Source organism: Pleurodeles waltl, chromosome 2_1, assembly GCF_031143425.1.
Source record: "Pleurodeles waltl isolate 20211129_DDA chromosome 2_1, aPleWal1.hap1.20221129, whole genome shotgun sequence".
Classification (NCBI taxonomy): domain Eukaryota; kingdom Metazoa; phylum Chordata; class Amphibia; order Caudata; family Salamandridae; genus Pleurodeles; species Pleurodeles waltl.
Genome location: NC_090438.1, coordinates 288274314 through 288290780, shown reverse-complemented (window position 1 = coordinate 288290780; position 16467 = coordinate 288274314). Strand labels below are relative to the sequence as shown.

At 43.6% G+C, this 16467-nt stretch overlaps 1 protein-coding gene across 1 annotated transcript in view; it reads left to right on the top strand.

The window, feature by feature from the left end:
* The window catches only part of HPRT1 (hypoxanthine phosphoribosyltransferase 1), a 486680-nt gene that overhangs the window by 335812 nt on the left and 134401 nt on the right, over positions 1 to 16467 (top strand). The window contains exon 7 of the mRNA XM_069212493.1: positions 11283 to 11329. Within this exon, the coding sequence (XP_069068594.1) occupies positions 11283 to 11329 (47 nt within the window). The remainder of the gene's footprint in view (positions 1 to 11282; positions 11330 to 16467) is intronic.

Below are 16467 nucleotides of genomic sequence, written 5' to 3'. Positions count from 1 at the left end.
ATCTACATCCGCCTTGTTGACGACTACCTCGATGACAGTACAAACGACGACGTAAACGTGTAAACATCAGCAAGAACCAAACACACATAATCCAGAATAACTTAATGTCAAGATTTAAGAGGACTAATATGAGCATGTGTACAATAGTCAGCAATATATGTAGAGGGAATATGTGGAGCAATTTTACCGCTTCCTCCGCCTCAAACTTCAAAGCATGGGTCAGGTGCATGTAGCTCTAGTACTAGACCTACAGTTCATGTTAGAACCACAACTAGGGGATTTTTGGTGGTTTCCATATCATTTGGGAATGAGCGACCAAACTCTTCCAACTTCCAATAGCAAACAAGCAATCAGTTTGTTTTTCTTTACAATTTTAAAAAGAAAAGCTGTGAGACCTATTGCAATTGTTGATATATCCAGGAGGAATTCAAATCATGGAAAACCCCATCACTCATAACCCAGACTTACCAGCAAGGAGACGTTGTCAACTACGTCTGTTACTACTGTACGGGCAGCCAATTTACTAGCAATCCAAGGCAGGTGTAACCACCAGATGTGGTCAGGCATTGCCACATACATAAAATTTCTGCCGGAAGACAAAGGACAGAAACTGGAAAAAAAAAAAAGATTCTGCAGGGGAGCAAAACGTTCTCATCGGACAGCATAGATTGCACCATAGATATACCTTCAGTAAGATTCCCACAACTGACAGTCAGGGGTCCTTAGACGCCAAGGTTGGTTCAAGACCATGACATTTAGAATCTGAGGTGCAATTGTATCTAATATTTTTACCTTACCATGCCAACGCTCTGTTTGGCAAACACATTGATGCCTTGCAGGCAGTCCAGGCTGACTCTGACACCGCAAGATCTTTTGGCACATTACAATTTCAAAAGAAACCGCCTTTAGAGGGACCCACGAAAGAGATACTTATCCGTATTAAGGAGGATACCAGAGGTATCAGACTTACCAATCCTCTCAGTAGCCCTTTGGCTAGTTTACCTAAAGTGACAATGTTCTGATGCCGTTTACCCCATCCTGTGGGAGAAGTAGTTCCAAAACATTGTTGTCTATGGTGGAAAAATAGCATCTGACAAATTAATCCTGGATCGCATATAGCCAGACTTTAGTTCCCCCAGATTGTACTCACTACTCCACCAGAACGAGGGCGCGTCCACCTCCTTTCAGTCTGCTACGGAAGGGAGTGATAGCTTCGCTAACCAAAGGTTCCATAGAGAAAGGCCCACATTCTCAGCAAGGAACAAGTGGTGACCTATCATAGCCCTCTGGAAATTAAACAGTTATTTTCAGAAACAATCCTTTCACGTGGTCACCCTTTCCAACACCACATGATAGCTCTGAATTTACAGGATTCATACTTCCGTATTCTCACCAGGGCATCTAGAGTTATCATATTTGGCTTCAAATCAGCTTTTTTCAGGAAGGACTTTTATCAGGTATTCCCCTACTTCGACAACTGATTGATAAAAGCACCAGCGGCATTTCAGGTGTCCAAGGCCGCAGAGGCTTGCCTAAAGTTGTTTCACAAACTAGGTCTCCTTGTGAATTATCAGAGATCCTCAACTTCTCCATCCAAGAAGATACTGTTCCTGTGCTGCAACACTAGTTACTGTCCAAGACTAATACTTTCCATCCCAAGACAAGCGATGAAGGCTCTAGGAACTGGCTGTGGAACAAAAAAAAAATCAGTGCATCTTTTCAATTAGCTCAGCGAGCAATATGATCCCACTTGCATGCCTTACAGGAACAGGTTCAAAAACAATAGATTCAAACAAAAGAATTGTTCAAAGCCCTGGTGAACTTCACAGGTATGATGGTAGCTCTATCCAGGTGGTCTCCGACCTCCCGCCTGTCAGAGACCTCAGGTTCTTACCTCAGATACCTCACTTCATAATGACTATGAATGCCTCCCTGGAGAGCTGGGGCGGTCATCTACAGAAATTACAAATTCAAGGGAAGCGATCTCCGCTCCAGAAGAGCATGCATATCAATCATCCTGGAGCTCAAAGCCATCTACTCGGTCTCCAAGCTTTCCTGCTAATGATAGCATTGTCTTTGGTGTTAGTTTGTATGGAAAATCCCACCAGCATGCAATAATGAATAAACAAAGCAGCACAAGATTAGTGGCACTGTCCAAGGAAGAGCAGGAAATCTGGAGCCGGCTAGCAACTCACAGAATAACTCTTCGGTCCAAACATGTTCCCGGGAATAGAAATCTCTTAGCAGGCATGATAAGCTGATCTGGAAACAGGCTCCATGAATCTGAGTTTGATCAGTCGGGCTAAGTATGATCTTCTCATTCTGAGGCAAACCGGCTCTAGATCTCTTTGCAGCAAATGAAAACTGCAAATGCCAGTTCTATGCAAGTTGGCATTCACATCCAGGATCTTGGAGGAATGTGAAATAATCCAAACGGAAGCTGTGGGCTCTTAAATACATCTGTTTAATAACAGAAGTTAGATCCAAACATAACCGGGAGGAAGACACGGAGACACCGCAACCGCCGCTGCCTCCTCCGCGCTCCGCTCTCTCTTTTCCCCTTGATTCTATTCCTCGCGCCGACACCAATCTCCATCGCACGGCGCGAGGAACAGAATCCTTAGAATACAACACACCCCCTTTTCTTCAAAAGAAAATAACATCAACATATTTTATAACATGAAAACTTTAGCCTAACTTGAACAGATCTATGACAATAATTGTAACCCACTGAGACGAAATGATTAATTATGAAGAATAAACAAAATATTGGCAATTCAATAAAGTATATCTTAACAGAATCACATTGTCAAAGTTACTGTTCGACATAATCATCTAATCTCTTAGGCCTTTTCAACATTGACCTGTCTCTCACCTTCACGCCTTCATGCCTTCTTTTACACAATGAGGTTTCACCAGTGCTGGTATTATCATCAACACTGTTACCCGATTTACTTCCCATGTCGGGCAACTTCTCCCGATTGCCCCCTCCAGGCACTCTTATAACCTTCCCATGGTTCCACACATTACTATCACTCAGCAACATAGCGTACCTATAGACTTTTCTCACCTCCAAAGGCTCTGAAAACCTAGACTCCCCTTTGGCTGTCCACGCACCCTTCACTACTCGCACCCAATCACCAACCTTGTAATCACCAGGTATATCACTCATATTAAACTTCTTATTCACCACACCCTTTGACAACAATTCCCTCGGTCTTCTACCTCTCGTGACCTCGAAAGGTGACTTTCCCGTCACACCGTGGGGAGTTGTACGGTATGACCAAACTAGGTCCTTCACAGCCTTCCGCCAATTTATACCATTGTAGATCGCTAATTGCAGCCCCTCTTTCAGCGTTCTGTTCCACCTCTCCACCAAACCATTACTCTGTTGATAATAAACAGATGCCCTGATGTGCTCTATATCAAATTTGCACAAAAACTCTTTCATAACATTTGATACAAATTGCACACCATTGTCAGAAACTATCATCTCCGGAACACCTTCTATGTCAAATAAATCCGACAAAAACTCCACAACACACACAGTATTTATGTTTTCTACAAATTTCACGACTGGCCATCTGGCAAAATAGTCCACAACCACCAAAGCATATTTTGGCACACTTCCCAAAATATTGAACGGACCCATAATATCAATAGCTATCTTTTTCCATGGCCCATCCGATTTGTCGGACACCACAGGATCCTTTTTAACAACCTTTTGTGACTTATCACTCCATGCACACAACACACACTCCCTTACATGATGTGCCACCGCCCTATCAAGCCCTGGCCACCAGTACTCCGATCTGATTCATCTTTTAGTTGCGCTCATTCCGAGATGGCCCTCATGAGCCAATTCCAATACTCGTTTCCGCAAGCCGGTAGGAACCACCAACAGCTCGCCCCTGAACATAACTCCATCCACCATACACAACTCCACACCAACATGGCAGAAATACTCTGCATCGCAAGAAGCACTACCTCTACTTGGCCACCCATGACGGCAATAACCCATCACTTCTTGCAGCACGACATCTTTTTGAACCATTGACACCCATTCCTCATGTGAAATTCTACCTTCTGTCACACATCCAATATCCACACCAACATATGCAATGAGTTCATCAACTTCAGGTTCTCCCTTTCCCCCCAGCACTGAACGCACAGGAAGCCTAGACAGACAATCGGCCAACACATTTTTTTTTTCCAGGAAAATACACCAAATCATAATTGTACTCCAACATTCTGGCCACCCAACGAGCAATTCTAGGAGTGTCCCTACCTGCTCCTTTAGTCGAAAATACTTCTATTAATGGACGATGATCAGTACGAATCACAAATTATAAACCCCAGACAAACTTTCGGAAATGGTCAACACCCCACCAACATGCCAATGCCTCCTTTTCAATGGTGGAATAATTCATTTCAGACGAGCTCAACGGTCTGGAAGCATATGCAATTGTAACTTCTTCACCCCCTCTTCTTTGTATTAACACCGCACCCAGCCCAACGGAACTGGCATCCGTATTAATAATGATTTCATCTCTGGTGTCAAACGGCTTAAGACCTGGAGCTGAGGCAATTTGTTTTTTCAACAAACAAAACTCCCTCTCACAATCCTCACTCCATACAAATTTCTCCCTCGCGCATAATAACTTTCTCATGTGCACAGTTTTGTCAGCAAACCTGGAAATAAACTTTGAGTAATATTCCGCTAGACCTAAAAATGACCTTAATTGATCTTTGCCAGCTGGAGAAGGCGCGCTTTCTATCGCCTCTACTAAATTAAGTTTAGGCGAAATTCCATCCCTATTAATGCAATGACCCAAATACTCCACTTCTGGCACACTCAATCTGCATTTCTCCAACTTGATCGTCAATCCGCTCTCCTTTAAAACACTCAACACCTTTCTCATAACTTCATCATGCTCTTTCTGGTCACTCCCAAACACCAAGATATCATCTTGAAAGTAAGTTACTCCTGAGATATCCTTCAGTAAATGGTGCATTGCCCGTTGAAATACAGACAACACTGATGCCAAGCCGAAAGGCATGCGCCTAAATCTGTATGCCCCCTCTGGAGTAATGAAAGAGGTTAATGCTCGTGACTCAGGGTGTAACTCAATCTGATGATACGCAGATGATAAATCCAAAGTAGAAAATACACTTGCCCCCTTCACTGTAGATAACATCTCACTAATGTTGGGCAAAGGATGCCTATCCACCCAAATAGCAGCATTAAGATCGCGCAAATCCACACACAAACGCATGTCACCATTGGCCTTCTTAGCGATCACCACTGGGGCCAACCACTCAGACGCTTCAATTTCTTCAATCACACCTTGCTCGGATAACTTGGATAATACACTCCCTCATCACAATGGGAACTGGATGTGGTTTATGCGCCTTAGGTACAGCATCCCGCTTTAAAACAATTTTATGCATAAAACCCTTCAACTTTCCTAGCTTGTTACTAAATACTTGAGGGAATTCCCCTACAAAGTTAGACACATGCACCATGTGTACATTAGACTTCGAACCCAAAACTTGATCAGGGTGATTTGGATCAAGAATTATGCCGAGATCTTTTTGTTGCGGCCAACCCAATAAATTTGTACCCTCCTCCACAAAATATACTTTAGAGTTGACAACTGTCCCTTGGAACTCCAGCGTAGCATCCATATACCCCACAAGCTCAATGGGCTTGTTACCATAAGCTAGTAATCATACATCCGGTGGTTTGATCTCATGAGATGGAAAACTAGATACGTTTTCTTTTCCAATCAAAGTATATCTTGCCCCTGAATCAGCCATCACGAGTACATCTACCCCATCAATTCTAACTACGCAATGCGGACCACAAGAACTCACACTCCCAACATCCACCACTTGCAAAATAAATTGCTGGCTGTCAATGTCCTCACTATCACTCCCCACTGAATTGATTGCACCTCTACCCCTTCTTGTACTCATCTGCCTCCCTTTGCACACCCTTGCAAAATGACCCTTGGACTTGCACTTCCTGCACACTTGTCCAGCCGCAGGACAACAAACATCAGTCGCAATGTGCCCTTTAAGGCCACATTTGTAACAAATAACGTCCTTCCTTCCATCCATCTTCCCAGAAGTTCCAGATGTATCCTTTTTCTTGAACTTAGAATCTTCCGCATTGACCATATTTACCACTCCAGACGTTGTAGATAGTTCCTTTAAGCCATCATTCATTATTTCAACTCTTTTGATAAAGTCTATGGCTTTTTGCAATGTCAAATCTTCTGTATTTAATAGTTTCTCCTGAATTTTCCTATCATTAACTTTCAAAACCAGCTGGTCCCTCAGCATTTCATCCTGAAAATGGCCATAATTACAGGTGGCTGCCAAAATCCTCAAACTTGCCACATAGCTTTCCACAGACTCTCCTGGCAATTGGCTCCTTTTTAAAAATGTAAAACGCTCCACAACGACATTTTTCTTCTTTCAAAAATTGGAGTTTAACTGTTCCATGGGAACCTCATATTCATCTTCATCCTGGTCTCCATCCTCATAAGGGTATGGTAAATGTTTCAAAATGCGTCTTCCTTCCGCACCCAAACAATGCTTCAACATGGCCAATTTTCTGGATGCAGTAAATATATCTCCACCCACGGCCAGGACATACGCTTCAAAACCTTCTTTCCAGTCCTCCCAGGCTACAATAGGTTCTCCAGGAGTGTTAAAAAAAAAAACTTGGTGCAATAAATCCTTCCATTTTCTCAATAAACTTGTCTTAGCACCACAAAATGCCACTTCCAGCTGTTTAATATAAAACTGCAGCTCCAACCCCTTCAAAAGTTAAATTGTTACCAGAATATACAATATTTAGGCTTGAAAACAGCCAAAACCCTTATGACACCGGTTGCCTAGCAACATTCTAGGCCCAAAGACTTTCTGAGAAAGCTACTCACGGTTGCTAGGCAACCACAGTTTCCAGGAAAATGCTTTGCCTTGTTGCTTAGCAACACTATGATCCTTCCCTTGAGACAGGGTTAATTATCAATTAAGCTGCAGCCTCACGAAGATCAATTGCAGGATTCACGAAGAGACGTAAACACAGTTCCATAGGAGGGCTGCCATAAAAATAAACAACTTCTGAAGTCTCTTGTCTTTCCTCCCGGTCAGCAGTACACCCTCGTCGCCAGTGAAATAATCCAAACGGAAGCTGTGGGCTCTTAAATACATCTGTTTAATAACAGAAGTTAGATCCAAACATAACCGGGAGGAAGACACGGAGACACCGCAACCGCCGCTGCCTCCTCCGCGCTCCGCTCTCTCTTTTCCCCTTGATTCTATTCCTCGCGCCGACACGCACCAATCTCCATCGCACGGCGCGAGGAACAGAATCCTTAGAATACAACAGAATGCCTTTCGACAGATGGTCTGGGATCTGTGCCTACCCACCACCCCCAACCCGATACCTTTTAAATTAATACCAAATGTTCTCAGCAAGAGGATAGTAGGACATTGTTGTCTCATCCTGATAGCCCCCAGGTAGCCCATGCAGCATTGGTTTGTGGAGCTTCTCCTGCTGTTGGAATACAACCACATTCACCTACCAACATCCTGTAAACTCTTCACCATTTATGTTTCTCAGATCGTCCCCAAAGAATTCAAAAACAATGCTGCAAACATTTTAGCAACTTGTTGTCCGGTTTTTAGGTCAAACCTAGACAGAGAGCATGTGCTGTCTCTCGACATGCTGTAATCTATTTCTGTGGGCCTTCTCCACCCCCATCACTTTCATTCGTTCTTTGGCCTGTCTTTCAAAATTCCTTTGTTTTGTTAGGTAAATGCTTTAAGTTTGTCCCACCTTGAGGCTGTTTTGTTACTGTCCTGGAGACTGACCCTGTCAAATGGATTATTGCACACTCGGCCATATACCTTAGTGCCAGGGCACTTCTTATTTCTTTTGCCTATAGCTTCACGCTTGTGGTGGTCTGTTGTTTCTTCTTCTGGCATCTTGCTGTTTCTTTGCAGTATCTGCACCCAACAAAGGCTGCAAGCTGGAGAGGGGCGCTCTTTTATTTATTTATATAGCGCCAACTTGACGGAAAGATTGAATCGCTTTACATGAGCACCGGTTAAATTTCCAACACCATTCCTAAATCCTTCCCAAGTTTAGCAGTTGAAAAATATATAAACTGGTGCCTTTTAAATAGAAAAAACACAAGGGAAACCCTCAACGTGGCCCTCCCGGCACAGCGGGAGAGCCGATACTACAATATTCACTGAACTCAGGAAACTCGCCCATAATGCTTTGCGGGGCATTCCTTTTACAACACATTTTTGCCCATAACTCAGCCTGTTGTGGTCCTAGGACAATGGGACCACCACCAAAATGTTCAGCATGACGTCCCCTCTCTGTCCAGTTCAAGGGGGGGCAAAATCATAACCTCTCCCACTATTCAATGTCTTTTTAAGCTCTCTCATGGCTGGAGCTTTTGCTTTACAGCTGGGAGTAGTTTGTGTCCTAGGGGCCTTGTTTGTAATAATATAATGTAGTATGCCCTCTAGGTGCTCACTGCAATGCTCTCTGTCCTTCTGTTTTATGTGGTTATGCCCTCCAGGGTCTGACTACATGACCATGTTCTTCCAAATGCTATTTTTATTGGGGTGCCTTCCATGGGATGTTCTGACCATTACAGTCTTTTGTCAAGTTTCTACTGCAAATATCTAGATAAGTAGATTCATCTTCAGCTTCCTTTCAAGGAGAGATCCCCATTTTGTCTGTCTTCTTCCTCCCCATCTTAACCCATGAGATGAGTCTTTACCCTAGAGGGAGTCGATTAGTTTACCCCTCTTTTGAAACTAAAAAAAAAATGCCCCCCTTACTATAACTTCCTCTCCCGAAAAAAAAACATCCTGGTTTTGTCTATCCCCTGTGGAAATATGGCTTCACTGTTTCCCCTTCCTTGCATAAGTAAGTGTGTTTTTATCATTGTTCTTTTTTTGAGTGACTGTTTTCTTTCTGGGCTAACTTTATCCAGCTGCAGTGTACTGTAGGTTGTGGTTCCGGCTTTCTGGCTTACATAAATTAGCTTACTTAGCCGCATATCTTTTGCATAGTTTTCCCAACCTCTCTTGTGTGGTGCATTCTCCTGTATGCCCTTGGTCTTTTCCACTTGCCCTGTGAGCTTTACAGGAGGCTTATTTTAAACACTTAATTTCAGTTGCTTTGGATCTTTTATGAGCAAAAGTTCCTTTCTTAATTGCCATCACCTTATCTATGACACTGAGGGAGTTGAGCTGTCCCGAGCCTTATCTTCATTTATTTTTTTAAGATAAGGTGGCCCTTTGTACTGGTGTTTCTTTCTGCTGTTTTTCATCTTAATCGGGTTTTGGTACTGTTCCTAATCATCTCCCCTTTTCTCCTAAGGAGGTTGCTCTGAGTGTCTTCGGGCTTTTTTATTTATGTGTAACGCACATTTCCTTTTGTTATCTGATGCCGTTTCTATGTTTTTTGAGTGTTGTTCTTCAGTTGAAGGAGGAATGCTTTCTGAGCATCCCATGCCGATGGCTCAAACTTGCCATTCATACAGCCTATATACTTCTGCAGTGGTGCCAGCTCCAGGGTCTCATTTTAAGGTCGCTCTAGTCAAGGTATGGTTCTTGGGCAGGCTGGCAGGCTGTTAATCCGGCAGACAAATCCTGGCCGAGTGCTGTTCATCACTGGCGTCTTTTTTGGTATTACAGGTCAGTGCAGTTATCTATGACTCGAGAGTGAGATTATTCCGTGTACTCGGCTTTTGCTTGATACATCCTTATTGGTTAAGATTAGAACAAGGAAGACGGATAAGAAGGTGATATCCCAATTACTTATCAGTGATCTTCATTATTCAGAGTCTTCCCTTCCACGTCTTGGAATCCCCTCCGACCCCTTCAGCCCAATGAAGGTGTAGGGCCCTTTGTTGTTTGGCAGGATGCGGAATTTATTGTTTGTGGCACAGGAAGATCTAGTCAAGAGGGGTGGTACTATACGTTTTAAACAGGTCAAGTGAATTGCTTGACTCGTGGGTCACGGGTTAGTACTGGAAAGAGAAAGTCGGGGACTCACAATAGTATTTCGTGAACTGGAATGTCCTGATTACTTATTGGTAATGTTCATTAAACGAAGATTTGTGCATCTTTAACAAAACCAAAGGGCTCACCACCACATATGGTGCTGTTTAGACCACCTATCTGCACAGACACCCATACATCAGACAGTCGGTATTTTATAGCCCTGGAGAAAACAATCCCAATTTGGTCACAGGAGTCATTCTTCGCACTAGAAAACGGGACCATGAAGGTGATTGTCACCGTGCTACCTTCACGTTGCCCTAGTACAACCAACTGTCTTATTATGCGAAATTAATTATGTGAAAACTTGTTTGCGGGAAGGTCGTGGGACCAGTTTCGTCCTGCAACAGGTTATACCAAGTTCCAGTGGAAAGAGCTTGGAAGTGCCTTGGTAGCCAAGGGTGAAAGATATTTGTTTCTTTCTTGAAACTGGTGCCGAGCTGAAAAAAAATGTAAGCGCGAAGAAACTTTTTGTGACCATAGTATTGTTTGAATGCCATATTGAATGAGATAATTGTACACGTTCTGCTAATGAAGGTTGCTGTAGTACTGGGCCGTCGTAGTTGGTCCAGCAAGAGGTTACACTTCTTTTAAAGAAAGAATTAAAAATACAAGTAAAGATTACAAAAACATGTAAGTTTAGGCCACCTTAGGCTTCCATAGTAATCGTGGGCCATAACTGCGCCCGATCCGAACTGGGAAAAACACCAAGGGCTACTAAATACATTTAATTGGGTGGGAAGAGTGTTGTCTCGAGAAAAAGAAATTCAGACGGATAGTGTGGCAATATTTAAATGAAGTCGGGGGCAGAAGTGGAGTGAAAGTAGCTTGGTGCGACATGGGACTGGCTTACGGCTGTAACAGGATGCAGCCAATATTTCATTCTGTGCGAACTTTGCCCTGCTGTTTTTCTCTCACGCTATCCTCTCTTCATCCGCCTGCTTTAATGCCTGGCCCTGCCCCAGCCTCACAGCCTCGTAACAGGACAGTAATCATTCCAGTGGTATTTCTTGAGCATTTGGATTCTTTAAGGACCATTATGTGATCGTACTGCTTTTCGGTTTACCCTTCATTAGTTGTTGTTGTGTTACCTTACTCAAGTTACCGCTTCTTTCTTCGATGCATGTATTTATTGTTTCAGGTTATATTATTTTCACACTGCTCTATTTTTCCTTTGACAGTTTACTGGTAAAAAGAACTCCTCGAAGCGTAGGATACCGGCCTGATTGTAAGTTATATTTTATTTCAATATACTAATGAAAAAAATGTTAGTGGCCGTTGTGAGAGGAAGAATATTGTTCCAGCGTTCGAGCTGAAATTCGTCTTCTTGCTGTAGATAGAGAAAAATGTGTGGGTACAAAGACTATTTCTCATACTAGGGTAACATCACCACGGGTGCCTTTATTAGGGACGGACGGGCCCTTTTATTAGGAGCACACCTGTGAGTGCATGCGCTATGGCATGCGTCTTGCCAATAGTTCATCGCTTTACCATTGGGTTTTAGCCATGTTGTATATCAGCGTGGCTGCTGTTCAGCAAATGTTAGTGGAGTGGAGAAAAGTGTTGTGAAGTGTCGTACAATGAAATGGCGACCGTTGAAGTAGAGTATTGTACAATGGAGTGGCAAAGAGTGTTGCATATTGGAGTGTGGGATCCCATAGAAAGGCATACACAAATGGCATAGATTATAGTGGACTAGTGTAGTGCATTGGCGTAGAGTATTGAAGAGAAGAATAGTGGCGTAGAGTGTAATGGCATTGACTGCGGTGACATTGTGGAGTGGCGCAGATCAGAATGGTGCTGACTAGAGTGGCGCAGATTAGAATGGCATAGAGTGGAATGACATAGGATGTCGTAGAGTTGAGTGATGCAGAGGGCAGTGGCACAGTAGAGTCGAATGGCATAGAGGGCAGTAGTGTAGAGTGGTGCATACTAGAAAAGCATAGAGTAGAGTAGTGTAGAGTATAGTGCCATAAAGTGCAGTGGCATAGAGTGAAGTAGTGGATAGTAGAGTGATGTAGAGTTCAGTGGCAGAAAGTTCAGTGTTGCAGAGGAGAAGAGTGGAGTAGAGAGCAGTGGTATAGAGTACGGTGATGCAGAGTACAGTGCAGTACCATAGAGCGCAGTTGTGGAGAGTACAGTGGTTAAGAGTAGAGTGCAATGGCATAGAGGAGTACATAGAGTAAATTGTTTCAGAGTACAGTGAAATGGCAATTAGTCAAATGGTGCAGGGTAGAGTGCAGTTGTGTAGAGGGACATACTACAATGGCGTAGAGTAAAGTGGTATTGGGTGCATTGGCATAGAATTCAGTGGTATAGATTAGATTAGATGGCATACAGTGGATTGGCATAGAGTGCAGTGTTGCAGAGTGTCAGAGTACAGTGGCATAGAGTGGAGTTATATAGAGTACATTGGTGTGGCTTAGATTGGAGTACTGTAGAGTGTAGTGGCGAAGAGTGTAGTGGTGTAGAGTAGAGTGACAAGTGCACAGTGGTACAGAATAGAATAGAGAGTGGTACAGGGTAGAGTAGAGGCAGTGTGTGAAGTGGCATAGAGTGGGGTAGTGCAGAGTGCAGAGGTGTGGAATGGTGCAGAGTAGGGTGGAGTGGTGTAGAGTGGAGTATTCATGGGTGGTAGCACACTGCCATTACAGACAACACATGTCTGATTGATTGCAATCTAAAAAGGAGTTACAGCCCTGTTGCTTATCATTTGTTGGCGTCCGTGGCACTCGCTACTTTACAGCATCATAATTGATCACTGCAGGCCACACATCATTTCTGTTCCTTTTTGTGGAGCAAGGACCAAGCACTAATTGATTCAACTTAATCAGTGCTCGTCCGCTGCTCCCGATGTGATTCATGTTATTTTTAACTTCTAGAGCCCTGCAAATAGGAGGCGTGTGACAGGCAAAAAGGCACTGAGCACAACAAACAAAATTGCAAAGTTTTATTTTCCATAATTAACTCTTTTATTTTATTTTGCCAAGTCTTTTTTTTATCTCACTTTGCACTTGTTTTGATTTTGCTTGTGGGCGTTAGATTTTCTCAAATGATGACGATTATCTTTTTCTAAATATTGCAAAGTGAGATTGTTTCTTAAATGTAATTTCCTAAATTATACTTTCACACATAATCGTGCAGTGCACCCCAGTCCACCCCACTCCAGTCCAAACCACCCCACTCTAATCCAAACCACTCATCCCAATCCAATCCACATTAATCCACCCCTACACCAATCCACTACAATCAAATCGTTCCCACTCCAAACTGCCACAATCCAATTTGCCTCACTCCAATCGACCCCAGTCCAACCCACCTCACCACACACTAATCCACCCTCTCAATCCAGTCCACCCCACTCAATCCAGTCTACCCCCTCCAATCCAGTCTAACCCATTCCAACTCAATCCACCCCACTCCAATCCAACATAATCCAACCACCCCACTCAAATCCAGCCCATCCAATCAACCCTACTCCAGCCAAATCCTCCCTGCACCCATCCATCTCAGTCCACCCCATGCCAATCCAGTCCACCCCACACCAGTCCAACCCACCCCGATCCAGTCCACCCCACTTCAGTACAATCCACCACACCCTACTTCAATCTAATACACACAACTCTAAACCACCCCACACCAATACAGCCAATCACATTCAAATCCAGACCACCCAATTCCAATCCAACCTACCCTACTTCAATCCACCACACTCCAGTGAAGTCCAAACCACTCATATCCAACCATTCCACCCGAATGCAAGTTAGCTTAATTCACCCCACTCCAGTACAATCTTTCAGACTCCAGCCAAGTCTACCCCCACTTAAACCCAATCTCCTCATTCCAGTCCTGTTCAATCCACCCTACTCCAATCCAGCCCACACTACACACTCCATTTCAATACACCTGATCCAATCCACCCCACTTTACTCAGTCCACCACACACTACCCACCCCACCCTACTCACCCAACTCCAGTCCACCCCACCAAAATCCAGTCCAATCCATCCCACTCCAGTCCACCCCACACCAATAAATATTCTCTAATACAATCTGATCCACTCCACCTCAGTCTAATCCACTCCAATTCCTAGCATCCCAACCCAATCTAACCTATTTCAATCAACCCCACTCCAATCCAACCGATCAAGTCCACCCATTCACTCCAATCCATCCAGTCCTCCCCACTCCAGCCCACTGCAATCCATCCCATCCAGTCCACCCCACTCTACCACAGTCCAGTCCACACCACTGCCACATCCACTCCAACCCATTCCACTGTGTCCCACCCCACTCTGACAGTCTGTCACTGAACTCTACTCCCCTCTACGACACTCTACTCCCCATCTCATGACACCCCAACAAATCCTCTCAATTACACTCTACTCCTTCACTCCATTCTATGACAATCCACACCACCAACTTTTAGCCACGCTGAACAGCAGCCTCACTGGTTTACAACATGGTTGAAATGCATTGACAAAGCCGATAAAGCGAGACCTATTGGCTTTGCCAGTGATTGTCTTATCTTCGTCAACGACCTGAGCACAGACTCAAACTGATTAAAGGGGGAAGAGATCTGTCATGTTTTTGCAGCGATGGTCAGAAGCACAAACCATTTGTACACCAAACTGCGCAAATGGCATGATTTACAAATACAAATTCAGGTTTGTATGAACAAAAAGTACGTTTACGCTTTTAAGGAAATTTACTCAATATCACACCAGTGCTGTGTAATGTTATGTGTAAGTAAATGTGCTTTGAGCAGTGGGGCTTCTGGTTGGGAATGCTATGTAAAGGCGAGTATTCGCAAACCTTTTTACAGCTCATTACTACAATGGATAAGGTTTGATATTTACTCGAGGGCTGGAATAAAAATCCTGGTTGGAAAAAGAAGGGGACATCCCCAAAATAATGTAAGCGTGAAGTAGGCATTTCCCTAGTGGGAAATTATTTTCCTCATAGAATAAATAAAAGAAACAAGTTGGCATGTATACATTATATTTTGCTATGCAGGTAAGCTTGTTAATATGGACTGTACACATACATAGGTGAGTATTTGGGAAAGACGGCTACTTTCCCAAGAGCACTGCTAAAAATGGTTAACAATAAAAATAAAAAGTCTGATAATCCAGACGTTTCTGTAAAACTCCCCAAGTGATTTCTCGTACATTTTTTTTGTTAGATTGTGGCACTGAGATGTTATCGTGGGGTTGGGATTTAACTCTACTTACTAGTGAAAAGAAGTACTCTCGTAATAGCATGACCGTATTAGTGATGGAAGTGTACAGCCTCCCAGGCACCAATGGGATAGTTGAAATCGCCCACTTTAATCACTCTTCTGCAGCATTCTCCCAATGTCAGCCCGAGGTCCCCAAGCCCTAACAACCGATTTTACCATTTAATTGTACGGGACATAAATGCGCGGTGAGGTTATACGTTTTTGTGTTGTGCTTTGCTGCATTCTTTCTGAGAAGAGAGCATGGTTGGAACGGCGTAGCACGCTCTTTCCAGTTTTGGTACCGAGACCCAACATGCATTGTGCATAACAGGTTCTTGTAGTTCTTGCACTGTGATCGTTTTTAGGTCGAGAGTGCACGTGCTCTGACGTGTTCTAATCGATCTGTGGCCTTTTAGCACTCATTGCTATCACTCGTTCATTGGCTTGCCTGTCAAAAATCATTTATAATCATTGGTAAAGGCTTTACTTTTGTCTCTCTTTGGGGCAGTTTTGTTACCGCCTTGGCCATCGACCATGTTACATGGATAATTGCACGTTTGCTGATACGTTTGACTGCGAGCGAACCTTTTTTCTGTGGAGCTTTGAATCTGCTTGCTTATGTCAAATGTTTCTTTTCATTTTCAATTTATGTGGCATAACTCTAACGCGAGCAAACGTGATACCTATTGCATTGCATTGCAAATGCTTGTTTTGATGGGTATGGGCTGCACCAGTGTCCTCTGGATGAACCTGGCCTAGGCTGGGCCATAATGCGTGGCTGAGGAGGCGACCTGAACCGTTTTCTTTATTTATTAATCAATTGTATTTGTCTCTTTTTGCCATGGTATTTTATTGCAGTTTTACTTTTCGGCACACAACCCAATCCCCCATTCTATTCCTTCTCCTGTTGTCCGGAATCTTCTTCTAACAAAGTAAACTTAGCAGCTACGTCTGAGGTTTTTTCATCAAAAGGTGAGGGAGTGTTTACCAAAGGGATTGAGTTGTCAGAGTTATCTTTAAAGGCTTCTGAATTGGACTCTGTAGTATCTTCCATTCTCCCTCATCCAAGTGAGCAGCAAAATAGGGTGGGGAACTGACCACATCCCCGGTAGTTGTGGAAAATCTCTAGCTCAGCCCCCAAAATGA